Genomic DNA, 14,360 nt, shown 5'->3' with positions numbered 1-14,360 from the left:
GGGTAAAAATATCGCATACAAAAATAGTTCAGAATATGAAAGGAATATTCTGAATTTTTTATTCCTTTGACCTGTATTTGCCTAAGTGGTTTATGGAACTTACAAAGGGGCTTGAGCTTTCTTAAGGGCTTTTAAGGAATAAACCAACAAGGTAGAAATGTTTCTACTTACGTTCTTAATCTTATAAGGTAAGTAGTAACTTTCCGTCTTGAAAGATTGAAAAGCATATCAGAATTGTTTCATAATTAGCTTTAACAAAAAACATGATGTAGACGCTTAATTCGGCGGAATGTATCTTCAAATTGTTATCTTTTATGTTACTGTAATCAGTATGTATGTACTCAGAATTTATGTAAACGTAATCTATAATATAATTCTTCATTTATTATTTTTTCTTAAGAACTAATTAACACTATTTCAAAACCGCTAAGTTTATTATTAAAAAATGCCAATAATGCCGCAACTACAACAATTCCGCTAAAGAATAAAACAATTTATATTCTTGATAGGCCGTGACCAGTCTCTGAAATTAGAATGTCAATGGTTCATTAAAATTGTCTCGACATACTGCAGGGACTATTTAAATAACTCTTGCGCAATACAAATTATGAAAGGACTAACTAAAATAATTATTTTGGCTAAGAAGCCCTTTATATTAAATCTCTGAAGTATTTTCGGAAATTTGCCAGTACGAGTATATACACATACAAAGTTCTATTATTTCGGAAAACAGAGTAGATAAACTCTATTGCAAGCACTTATATATTATATTTCCTAATCCAAAATAATAAATGTCTACAATTATTGTTTTTTTTTTTCAAATTTGTTGCGTTTATTGCAAGAGATTTGGTTTTATAGGTTTTCTATCGTTACCTACAAATGCAGTTTGTGGTGTTAAATAATAATTATTCAAATAAGAGTTACTAACTATAGTTTAAATGTAAGATATCAAGAAGAATAATATCATGTGTAGAACTTTTTATCACATAAGATCTCACGATATGGACGTCCTGTCTTAGCTTTCTTATTTTGATTTAGGTTTGCAAGACAAGTAAGCACATTTGACTAAAATCACATCAATAAACCATATGTGTGTTTGTGGAATAAAATCAGTCCTATTTCCATACATCAGGGGACAAATGAATTCATTCAGAAACATTTCCGACCTTCTGACACGGGAGAGCTAAATGTCGTTTTCTCCTTACTAATAACAGCAACTAATGACACATCATTAGAGGCATTTGACCCAAATTTCTTTATGTTTAACATAAATACTTTGAATTGGCGGAAATGACAACGGAACCTACGTTTTTAAGGCTTTTTGTTGGATACCGTGTATAATTAGCACTCCAATACTCATATATAATCTTTAATGATATAAAATATTTATTGGTTTAATTTCTTATTACATATTTTATGGCTAAGTATAATGTAACTTGTGCTAAAACAACTCATAATGATAACAACATTATATAAGAAACACTATTTGTGTATTGATACATAATATTCAAATTCTCGTGAACCAATTAATATTTTGATTACCACAAAGTATCTATAGAAATAAAGTCAAAACCGTTTACGAAGAAGTCGTTTAAAAAATTAAAGGTCCCAGCTGAATTCTATTGTATAAGGTACTTAATAACAACGTCATTAGATGTTACGACTATCAGTTTTTACGACCAAATATGAGTATTCCATTCAATGTCGTTATAACAGATTTGGACTGTATAAATACCGGGCTGCCTGCGTTCACACGGCTGAACATTTATTTTAAAAATACTTTCAAATAGTTCCTATATATCTCAAGGAATTTGTAGCATTCTAATAACATGTTTTTAATCAGATCAATCGTTTTGATTTGAGTTGAAACACAAAAATACAAATCTTTCCTCTTTATAATAATAGAATAGATATTCCTGTAAAAAAATCCAAATTAGTTATTTAGTAAGTATATAATGTTTTAAACAAGCCACTTTTTACGTACTTGACTTTGCCTAGAAACTGCAAAATATGTAATCTCATCGCGTGATGTTATGTTACTGTCGCTTATCCAAATAAAATGAAAGATTTCCCACGAATGTTATTTCTTCGCAATTCTACCCTCGTTTATATCGAAACATGTCAACGTCAGGCCGGGGTCACTGTCTATGGCAATCTGCGATCAGATATAGTTAGTGTTTTTGCTGAAGAATTGGTTTCTAGCTGAAAGGATGTGGTCAAAGAATAAGTCGTATTTCATTTATTCTGAGATTACTATACATTTTATTTTAAGGAATTAGACAAATCATTATTTTTGTATTTGTTTTTTTTTTTGTAACGTTGGTTAGAAATATTGAATCTAGGTAAGTTTCTCTAAATTATAACCTTTTTTACAATAGCAACATTATTCGCCGCCATGTTGGTTCCGCGCGAGTGAGGTAGAACAGTTTCTTAGGGGCTGAAGTTCTTGCCTCGAACAGCGGCTTACTATTGTAATAATAATTCAAGTATATGTTCAAGTCCCTTGGCAAAATAAGAATTAATTAATTTAAAAGGTAAGTAAGACAAACACAAAAATCGGCTGTTTTAAGATTACTGTATCAGTTAATCTTAACATCTACTTATTTTAAAATCTACTTATACGAGTCTCTGGCGCTGATCCTTGACAAGGTGTCAAAGATAGAAGCGTCAATACATTTTAGCAAATGAATAGTCGAGACGCGGTTGGGTCGTAAACAAGCGATCATTAACTTTAATAGATCAAAGCGATTCTGTTAGACACGCGTAGTACGATCGTTCGGTCAAACGAAATTGACCACTGACATAATAATTAATTAATAATATTGGAAGCTACACAGCTTATTGAGGAAGGAGTGGATTTTAAAATCTTTAAGAAATGTTTACTTGTGTATAAATGTCATGATGTAACCATAACTAACACTAGACTTATGTCGCTGTAGATTCAAACAAAAATTTCGTAAGATCAAAATCCTGTACGTACATAAATCATTTTATTAACAATCACATATGTTTGTCCTCAGGTATATGTGAAAACGGTGAAACGTAAATGTCCCCGTACCAAGTGATTGTGTGATTGTGGATGAGGTAACAGCTACCGAGCTGGCGTGGTACGGGGCCGGTGGGGGCGCCATGCAGGCGGGGGGCGGTTGGTTTGTCCCGTGGACTATGGGTGTGCAGAAGTTTGCAGTGGCTTTGCCCATGGGCGGCGTAATGCCACTTGTGCCACCGATGCTGGCCGCCTTGCCCCCGGCGCCTCCGCCTTTGCGTCTTATGGCGCCTCTGCCCCATACGCAGTCTGGCAGAAAGGTAAGCAAGAGTAGTGGTTTAAAAAAAAATGTTTATTATTTTCCATGTTCATTTCTGGTATTTTTTGATTATTTTTGTAATGATGATATTTTACTTTTAAATTTTTTATTAGACTTTATTTTTTTATTACGTTAACATGGAATTATATCAGAAATTCAAGTAATGTATTATTAAATTTCCGCAACTGCTACCAGGTCAAACAATTGGAAGCACTATAAAATACTTCGATATTAATATTGACACGTTACCGATATTGGCAAATTGTCAAGTTAATATCACAATACAAAATTTTACCCTTAGGCGAGTAAATAAAAATTGAAAAGGGACTGATATTTGTATATTAAACTATTTTGAAGATATTTTTTTAGTATTTATTACAACTTTGTAATAAATACTATAAAGTTTTATGTTTTGGCTAGGCTATTTGTAATCTAAAAGTCCTACTATGAAAAAAAAATAAAGGAAAGGGCATGGTCGCTCAGAATACGAGCGAGCAGGCCCATTCCACAAAGTACTAGGCCTTCAACCACTCTTCACATATGCATTCAAAGATACATTTAATTTGTCATTACTTAAACAATGGATTTTTCCCTAGTGAAGATACAAGTGTGAAGATTTTATTTCAGATTGCATTATGTTGTAATTTGTAGTTCATGCGTACATCCCTCTATTCAGATTGGCCTAAAAGATTCTCTTTATAACCATTTAGTATTTAATTAAATAATATTCTTTCGCAGTGTAACTGCGATATGATGTGTTATGCACTAGTAAATAAGATAACTTGTGTAATACACTTCAGTTTATCAGTAATCGGATGATGACAGTTTTAATGTTTACAAAACTGTTATTGAAGACTTACTGCGGCCTTTAAGAGTTATTAAATAGTGTATGTGCCTGTACCTGCAACAATAGACTTAAACATACCTACTGAACATTGAAACTTTTTAAATACAAAAATCTAAGTCCTATCATTTCTGTAATTTACATAAACGATCACTTATAACACTTTTATTATGACATTTTAACTATGATATTGTTTTAATTGTCGCATCGACTATATTTTTTTTTTACACTTCATTGTCTATTTATTAAAGTGTTCTCAAAGTAACGATTAAAAATCGTCAACGATAACATTAGGTACGTTAAATTATACATTATATAACTTTATTCTTCAGAAGTATTTATTTCGATGAAATCTAGTTTGATCTGCATAACAAATATACATCAATAATAAAACACATTTGTGTGCGAAAGCTCCCTTAAAAGCTCGGCATGGAGTGCGTAATATTGTATACCGAGAATCCTAGTAAAGTAGGTTGTTAGCTTTATGTGCGGCGATTTTTGCTCACGTTTAATAAAAAGCTTATACGTAAGCTCTGCAACAATTGGTTTCTGCTTCTGCGGTGCAAGTAATAGACGATTTCTCATGTTATCACGTGTCAAAAGGTTTACCATATATCCAATGCTTAAAATGTGTTTCGGGCTTATCGTAAATTACTTTTCGTTGAATTCTAACTATATACTTATATATTATTGTTATAATATATTAGTCAATCATTAGAAACAATTTAACGGATGACTTTACTCTGTTATCGTCATCATAAATATCAAGATGTTGTTATTATTAATCTATTGTCATCATAATCCACGGAGGCTAATCCATCTTTGTGTCGTCTCATACTTAAATATAGAGTTTTTGCTATAATTAGTGTAATATCTTTGTCTAGGAAAACAACAAATTAAACAGAAACTTTCATGTTTTTAATTGTGCGAAGCTAAACAAAAAGCTTACTAAGGCTTGTAGAATCATAATTTATTTAACTCAATGTATGCGTGTGCGCATTAAACCTTTATTCCGTAAATATTTTTTTCAGTATTTAGCGCTATACGCTTTAAGCTAACATGATGGACCAATTTCCAACGAATTGTTGTGCGTTTAATAGACGCCATCTAGTGATCGGATTATCTTTGTTTGTCTTCTAAGACGGCAGATTAGTTTTTGCTGGCAACATGTTTTTAAATGGGACAGGTTTTCCTTGTTTAGCTATTGATTATTTTTACCTTCTGTTTATTGATTACGTATCCTGTGGGACGTTAGAGAATAGTCGATTTATCTAGGATATATTTTAATGAAATGTATTATTTTAAGAAAAACACTTTGAACGGATTAAAGCTATGTATTATATTATTATTGAAAACTTATAGTAGTGGTTTTCTTAATGTGTAAAAGCTATTTTAACAAAAGATAATACTATGTATTATTTTAAACAAATTTTGTTTTGTTAGTCTTGATTAATTTATTGAAATTTAATACATAAAATATTACCCGTGGAAATTATATTTAGAGATAGAGATAATTTAATTAAATTTTATTTATTTAACATCACTTTTGAAATAATAACATCTCCTGCTTTTAAATACTCTCTTACTTTATTATCTCTCTCCCTCTCTCTCTCTTCCTAGTGTTATAACGCACGTAGAACAGGAATAAATTAAAAAAAAATTGTATACATCTATATTTACATTATTTCACAGTTATATAAATAATCCACAAACGTGTATTAGAAACGTATTACGGACACTCAATCGTTATCAAGATCTCGGATGTGAATTATCGCGATCCAGATTAAACTAGACCTAAATTAGTCCCGAATAGGCTCCTGTCGAGATAAACTCTCTGACAAATTACTAAACTGTTGCGCTGCTCGTTAAGAAATAGTTCTCGTTTCTCAATTCTAAGCACTTAACGCAGAAGTAAAGCGTGGGCCTCGCAACTCAGAGGCCGCGTGTTCGAACCCTGCGGCGAGCCAATGAACTTTTTATTATATCTAGGGTAATAAATATCGTATAGAAATTACAAATGGAAGCAAATATCTGTTTCGCAGTAGCAGGGGTTACAGGGGGGACTTGGTACAAATTCTTCAACCATTTCGTCTTTCATGCGTCATATAAGGCATAAAGATTTATTAATAATATATATATTAATGAGGTTTTCTTCAGATCGTCTTCCCTTGAAGCTCGTATAGATCCTTCTCCTTTCGTGTTTAAAGAACTGATATTAAACATATTTTTAGACGTTATAATTTATAAAATAAATTATTAATAAAGTATTGTTTGCTTAAAATTTAAAAACCATAACACGATCAAAAATGGGCAGTTTTAGTATCTCAATTATCTTTAATAGTCGTGTAATATATCATCGAAATTTAAATAAAACCACAGCGAGCAATTATCAGAATTTATTGGTCCCGCCCACCAATTAGCAAATTTTTTAGCAATAGCTTCGACCACCTTTGGTTATAAGCTTGAACTCGATAATTTGCTATTGTGATAGCAAATAGAGGTCTTACTTAATTGGTTTTTATAATGCATTCACCACAAACAAAACCGCAGGGTATTACTATTATTATAAACGCAATTAAAGGCCGCGGAAAAGGGCGCTTTGTTTTCATATTGAAATATTTACATATAACATATGTTAATACGGATAATAGTATTACATAAAGACACGTTAAACATAAATAGTGGTTGGAATTTTTCAATGCCTTAAAATATACCATTTATTTACAAATTTAACGAATCAGACGCAAAAATATGTCTAGCGGTGGTTCGGATTTTAACAACTATACTAGTCTGTAAGGGCGTTCGAGCCTCTGCAATACAATTTCCAATATTAACATATAACTGATCAATGGCAGCATTAAATGGTGGTATTAAAGTAATAAATCACTTGGTAATAGCCGGGAAGCCTTTGAGAATTGTTCGCTAACTCACAAATTAATGCGGGTGCTGTCGATCGCAATACGGTTAGAATATATACATACTAAAACGTTTACATGATTTCAAGTTTAGTTTTTTTTTTAATACGATATACTAAAGAAAACACTTTTGTACCGGATTGAAGCTATGTATTATTATAAAGTTATAATTATTTTACATAATTTTAAATTTTTACGACGTTTCGCGAAATGGGATCCAATAATATCCAAACTAAAACCCCAAGACAATCCGCGAAAGTCCCGTCATCATTTAGTCGATATCAACTCTGGGGAAATAAATACAGATAATATAACGACCCCTTTATCTAATAAATTAAAAATGGTCACTTATTATGGTTACTTCATTTTATAAATATTTTTTCTCATTATCTCATTAGTTTTATGAAAAGCTTTATTCACAAGAACTTGCAATTCATACTTATTACGACAACAACCCCTTGCAATTTTCTAACGACATTAATAAGATAACAATCTAAATTCTATTTAATGATGTTGCTGCATAACATTTTAATACTACATAGGTACGCTTTTAATTGGTGGGGAATCTTAAACTGCCTCGATGCTTAAGCCGAGATTTGTGGCATAAATATAATTTCTACAAGTCTTTTTAAGATATTGAAATACTTTCTGAGTTTACACTGATAAATATTGTATTTTTTAAAAATTATAAAATTTTCAATGAATAATCTAGTTTATAAGCTTATTATATGTAACAAGTTTTTTTTGTGTACGTACACAGCTATCGTTTTTATACAATCTGTATTCATTTCAAATCAATGTTATAAGTGTAGTATTTACAAAGTAATCTACTCGTATTCAATTTAATTAATTTCGGAAACCTATAATGCTGTAACGTTATAACCAAGTCTTAAGTTTTAAAAATTTATCTTTAAGTCTCGCTGGAGGGCTAACAAGTATTTATCTCCAAAGTACCATTTCCTATCGCCGTTCAACATTACTTTATGAATATAAGAAAGCTTTGCAATATTTTAAAGCGTGCTATTTAAGTATTTCTATTAATATTCAAACACCTTGCAAGGCTTATTTATCAGTACATGTCCGGGCATAATAAGTTTGCAACTGTGTAGGATTAGTTTTTTTATAATGATTTATAGGCATTGCGTGTTATCTTTTAATGGTAATTCATTTTGTGTCGGGCCACCTTGCTCAGTAAACTGATACTTTTTATATTTATTAACACTTGTACTCATTAGTAAGAAGAATGGGTCGCACATAGGTCAACAAATTTAATAGAAAAAATTGTAACAGATGTTACTCAGAATTCAGAATATTAACACTAAGTTAAATTTAATAATTAAATAACTAGTTTGTGCATTTGTTATGAATAACTATAGTCTGAATTAGGTTGGCTTTTCCTTGGCAAGTTGAAAAACGAAAAGTTATTTTTTGTTACAGTTGCGATCTCAGGGGATTTGTTTCTTATTAATATTCCGTCCCCTTTTTATACAAATACCGTTACTTTTTTATTTTTATGTTGCGTCTTAGGTGTACTATATTAAAATGGTAGTACAATCATTCACTTATTTTAATTGAGTTCTGTTTTTCTAAGGAAAAGCGGGCGTGAAAATGTCTTCAATTACGCGTCTATGTGGTATGAGGCAACTGCATTTCCTGATTTATTCCCCTCGCATATCAATCACAGTATATTGCGAACAGTAGGCATTTAGAATGTTATTGCTTCCGAGATATACAATACATTTGTTTTGCCTCGATTATCCTAGACTAATGTATTTTGTTCAAAAAATTATTATGCTTACGATTTCTATTGATACAGAAATGTTATTATTGAAGTCAACGCAGAAATGTATATTCTTAAGTTCAGATCACTTAAAATATTAAAACAGGTGAGCCTCATCCCCGCTTGCTTCAGTTGTATAAAAACAACCATATAGACCTTGGCCATCTTGAGGATATATTATGTTGTATATTTTTGGAACGTTGTAAAGTGATGCATATTTCCACCCTTTTTACCTCGACGCCAGGCAGCGACACAGCGCTTTTGAAGACACTTCTGCTGCGCACCACCGCTTTCTAGAACCAGCTATTCCGATTCGATACCACATGAAAAGTGTGAATAATTCCCTTGAAGGTTGGCAAAAAACGGGGACTTGCAGGTCAGAGGAGTGGTTAACACTTAATTCAAAGTGATAAATCCCTGCTCCTTTGCCTTCCGTTCCATAAAGAAACATAAACATGTGTTTGCTTTGTAGAAAATAATATAAAATCTTGGGACATATATGAAGATTGTGTTCTTTAGCCAACTGTTCTTAACATACCATAGTGTTGTGTGGAGATTATTAATCGTTTTATTGACTAACGAGTTCATTTTTTCTTAGGTTCTTTAAAGCGACGCTCGATAATTCTCTAACTGACATAAGTATTGAGCTTTTTGTTCAACCGGATAGGAGTTTATTGACGCTACTACGTTTTATTTTTAACTTTCCTTAACGATGTGAATAGTGTTTGTTGTGAATTTATTGTATCTATATTATGTTTAAGTGTTACTTGCTCCGTGAAGCATTCCGTTTTCTATCAATATTTTTTACGTTTTGCAGATTTGATTTCCAGCAAAACAAATTTGTTTACATATCAGCGAGGTGCTATTTTTCTCATTAGACTTATATTTTATTCTTATCAGAGTCATTATTTTTAGCTATCCATTAAAATAAGATCGGAAAAACATGTGTAAAATATTTATTTAGTCACGTAACTAATAATTGGGAAATTGCGATTACTAAAAGTTTTAGTCCCGTAAGTATTTTTTTAGTACTACTCGTATAGATATTTATTACGTAGAGTTTCTATTAATCTTCCTTTACAAAGTAGAATATTTGATTATTCATCAGTAACACGTACAGAAACGCAAAATCCATCAAACCTAAACCAGTGACGCTAAAACAATCAATCCACGGCCTTGCAAACAAGTATAGCGCAAGAAGTATTCGACTGAGCAATAATCGATTTACAATCGTTCCAACGAGTCATGCGATGTGCAGTGAATGGTCAAAGCAAACGTTTGGTCGAGGGTGTGCGTCGAATTTTAAAACCCCTGCAATTATACGCAATTGTCAAATGAAAGTTGCAAATAGGGGAAAATATTTAGTTTTTTTTTTGGTATCAGTATAGTTACGTTTAAATAATAAGTATTAATATTTATGAGCTTTTTAATTTTAATTTAAATGTAAAAAAAACATATATACATATACATATCACAAGTCAATTCAGTGTTTATCGGGAATTAGCAAAAAATAAAACAAAAGTGATTTAATCGAACTTATACAAATAATTAAAGATCAAGGTTGACAGCAGGGTCACAGGGACAGTTTGTTTTGCGACACCTATTTAGACAGAAGTCTGAAGAAATTCTATAGATATTTCGTTGTTATATGCATGTAACATGTAAAAATTTGTAGCGCTTAATTACTAAGAACCCAGCTGCATTCAAGAATTCATTATAAGTTAACCGCTTTTATTATAATCAATATCTTGAATATATAATAACTATGAAGATACACCTGATGCAATAAAGAACTGACTTCGAACTCTTGGCAGACTGCCCAATAACAAATATTAATGCACCTCAAATAATACCCTTAAAAGCACTTTGTGGCTACAATTTCTGTATAGAAAATGAACCGTATTGTGTGAATTGATATTAGGCTGATGATATGATATTACAGACGGTTAGTGGCCAAATTGGGGAATTTACAGAGAAATTTTCACATTTTCGCTGTAGTTCTGTAAATTTAATATTCAGAAAAGTTTGTAAGTCTTGAATAGTGACTGCCGCGTCAGTAATACATGTTTTTAATGTTGAAATATTTTGAAATAAAGATTTTTTATTTATAATAATAAATAACTGTAACCGGTTTATGTATGAAGTTTTTGTGAGAAAAAATAAATAAATGTAGAAAATTAAATTTAATACATTTCAATATCATATTTTATGTGCTCTTCCTAAATTTAAAACAGTTTTGTATAAATTGATTATGCGTGTACATAATAATTAAAATAGGTTAAAGCTTAAGTATTTTTAGTTAGATATTTACATACTTTCTATATATTTATGAGCTTACAGGATAATTATCAGTGCAATCTTATATTGGCAGGTATAAATTACTCAGTTGGTTAAAACGTATGCCTACAGTCCACTATCTTGACGCTAGAAGAATAGATAAGAATATCATTATATAGGAGCTGGCCCACTGTAAGCGGATGGCGTATTTACGATACAATGTAGAAATTGGCTGGCTTTTCCTTTGTCTTACAGATTGTATTATGAAGTAAGCTAACTCTAATTTAAAAATCATTGTTATTGATAAGCAGGGCCGATCTGTCCATTTCGAATTCAAACAAATAACTATTTTAGTTGTGTGATTGTTTTATGTGGTGACCTAAAACATTAGTTCGACAGAGATACTTTTTTGCATTTTGTTGAGGGTAGCCAGAAATTTTACTTGATCTACCTGCATGATTAGTATTAATTCTGGTATTTTTGTGGTTTATTAAACTTGCCCGTTTATTTGTTTTTGATAATTAAAATTTACTGGTAAAAAGTTGGTGGTTCTCATTGTGTATAATTAAAAACGAAGTCAAGGTCATATCAGGTTATATATAAAATAATGATTACTAAAATAGGGTGTGCAAAGGTCACCGAACCGTGTGAAACATTAATTAATCCCCAAGGGATTATGTAAATCGCTGTAACTCAGGCAAACATACAAAACTAATATAAATGAAAGCATCCGGCGGTCTCACTGATAGCAAATGTCGTTCATGTACTAATTGATAAAGTAACTATTAATACACGTTAATGTTGCAGATTAGCAATGTGCCTCATTAGCGCAAGTCTGTGATATTTTCTATACAAAAAATTGACTTGTGTCAATATGATTGTGGTGTGTGTATAAAAATCTACATCGATAATAAAACTGCACTGTGAAACTATTGCGTTTTCGTCCGTATCACTCTTAAATTTAAATTGTTTGCCAGGTATTCAGACGTCTTCAGTATGATAGCCTTTCGCTTTTTCGAAAATATCTCACGGGTTTTAGTAATACGCTTTTAAAATTATGATTTGGTCAGTTAAAGGCTAAATGCCTTGTTTAATTATATTCATTACACTTAAAATCATAATCCTTATTTGGAAGGCTCATCTGCATATACTATACTCGTATGAATTTGATATTTCATTACCTTCAAATAAAGACATATTGACCATTAATAAGGACATTTCAAAGGGGGACATGTACCCTGTCAATTAACACATAGTTGAAAACGGAACTTGTTGAGATGCCTCATTCGTTTGTTTTTCTTGTTGTCGAAGAATCTCTGTCATCTTCCCTTATCCGGCCTTTATCCTATTTGATAATAACATTAATAGTATATGTATTTATGTCGGAATTTTGAAAGATTTTTCGATTACATCGTAATTTAAAAAAGTAAAAAAACCTGTATTCTGTTTGATAGGACCAAAGGTACAACCTACGGAACAACGGGGTTTAATATTTAAAAAAACACTTTTTAAACGTATTGAAGCTATGTATTATTATTAAAAACTTATAATTATTAACATAATATTAAATTTTTTCCGACGTTTCGCGTGCTTTACAGCGTGCGTGGTCACGGTTACTGAAGACAAAAGGTGATGATTGTCAAAATAATAATACATAGCTTCAATCCGTTTAAAAAGTGTTTTCTTAATGTGTAAAAGCTATGTTAACAAAAGACAATACTTATGGGTTTTAATATTTTCGTAACATATATCGATGTAAATTTATGTATAAATAAGTATATTCACTCAACAAAGTATAATCGATATATGTATATGTAAAAGATTATTTAAGAAAATATATTTGTTTGAGGCATACGGCATATTTAATACTTGAAATGAATAAATTGATACAATTGTTTATATATTTGAAAATTTATGTCCTTGCCCTCTGTCAAAGGCCATTAAATTTGACAAGCCGCGGTAACTAACCCTTTATGACTGTACTGTAGGTTCGGTTATATTCTTATAAGAAAATATAAAATTTCAATATAATCAACATAATATTGAAAAAATCATTTATTTATTTATATACACCCAACAGTATTTTAAATAATGACTAACTAAGCGTTTGATGTTTCAAAAAAGAATTCTCTAATCTTACAATTCGTATACATCGAAATAAGAAACAAACATATTTTTGATCTTAGCGTTAAGGAAATAGATGCGAGAATAGCGTAACATCTCGTTATCAGTAGATACAAATCATTGAACGTGTTCAGCAGTTGGAAACCAATTTCCGTTCCTCTTTCATATTGAAATGTAAGTAGTCCGTGACAAATAGAGGGTGTTTGTGGATCCGAATATGGATCTAAATTATTAAGATTGGATTGAACTAATGAAATCTTTTTGTCACTTTGGATAAAGACGTAACTTTTGACATCTGAATGTTTTTATTGGCTTAAAATTGCACAGTGAATATTTCAAGGTTATTTGTTTTGAGCCCTTTTAGCCTAATAGCCTCGCCATCAGAATTTCAACTCTGAGGTCGTACTCTCATACACTGACCGTGCACTAATGGATTCTATAGGTGCAATCTATACTTTTTTAAACGGTAGGAAACTATAATGGGAAAACTAGCACGCTGGGAACCCAAACATTAACGGCACGTGTCAAATGTGGCCAACTAAGGGTTGTAGCGCTACTTTTAAGTGGCTTATGGCATTATCTACGTTACATATAAATGTCTCATCACTTCTCCGTTTCCGAGCTGGTACCTTATATAAAGATGTTTATTTTATTCAATTGCTTTGATAAAGTGAACAAACATTGAAATAATATTTAATTAAAATCCATAACTTTTTCGTACCTTACTATTTAAATAGAAGATTACAAAAAAATTAGTAATTTCCCTTATCTTCGTTGAGCCACTAAAACATTGTTTTATCAAGGTGATATTTGAATTTCTGATAAGCTGCCCACGCAACATTTGAGAACAGAATTTCATTAGGGATTAAGTTACCAAGTAAATAACTTGTTATATTATTTTTTCGAATATTACTTGATTATCCCGACTTTTTTTTCATAACAGATATTTTCTTTTTGGAAAATGTTTAGCCGCAAAAAACGGGACATTATGATTTGTCATTTGACGTAATTGAGGATTGACTGTGGTGAATGAAAATGTTTTATATAAGACAATTGACCTAAAAACGACGCTGTAATTAAAATGTGTTCATTGAATTTGGTTAAACACTAAAGTA

General features: G+C 31.2%; 1 protein-coding gene across 8 annotated transcripts in view; it reads left to right on the top strand.

Annotated features, from left to right (window-relative positions):
• The window catches only part of LOC123708034 (uncharacterized protein C18B11.02c-like), a 231,375-nt gene that overhangs the window by 180,196 nt on the left and 36,819 nt on the right, over nucleotides 1-14,360 (top strand). For 3 of the 8 annotated variants that reach the window (XM_045658486.1, XM_045658487.1, XM_045658485.1), the window contains one exon: nucleotides 3,021-3,306. The exons of the other annotated variants lie outside the window; for them this stretch is intronic. In XM_045658486.1, coding sequence (XP_045514442.1) covers nucleotides 3,130-3,306 — 177 coding nt within the window. In that variant the 5' untranslated portion in view covers nucleotides 3,021-3,129. The remainder of the gene's footprint in view (nucleotides 1-3,020; nucleotides 3,307-14,360) is intronic. 8 annotated transcript variants of the gene reach the window in all.

This window comes from Pieris brassicae, chromosome 4 (assembly GCF_905147105.1).
Source record: "Pieris brassicae chromosome 4, ilPieBrab1.1, whole genome shotgun sequence".
Classification (NCBI taxonomy): Eukaryota; Metazoa; Arthropoda; class Insecta; order Lepidoptera; family Pieridae; genus Pieris; species Pieris brassicae.
Note: the sequence above shows the minus strand (reverse complement) of the source record. Positions and strands in the feature narration are given on the sequence as shown.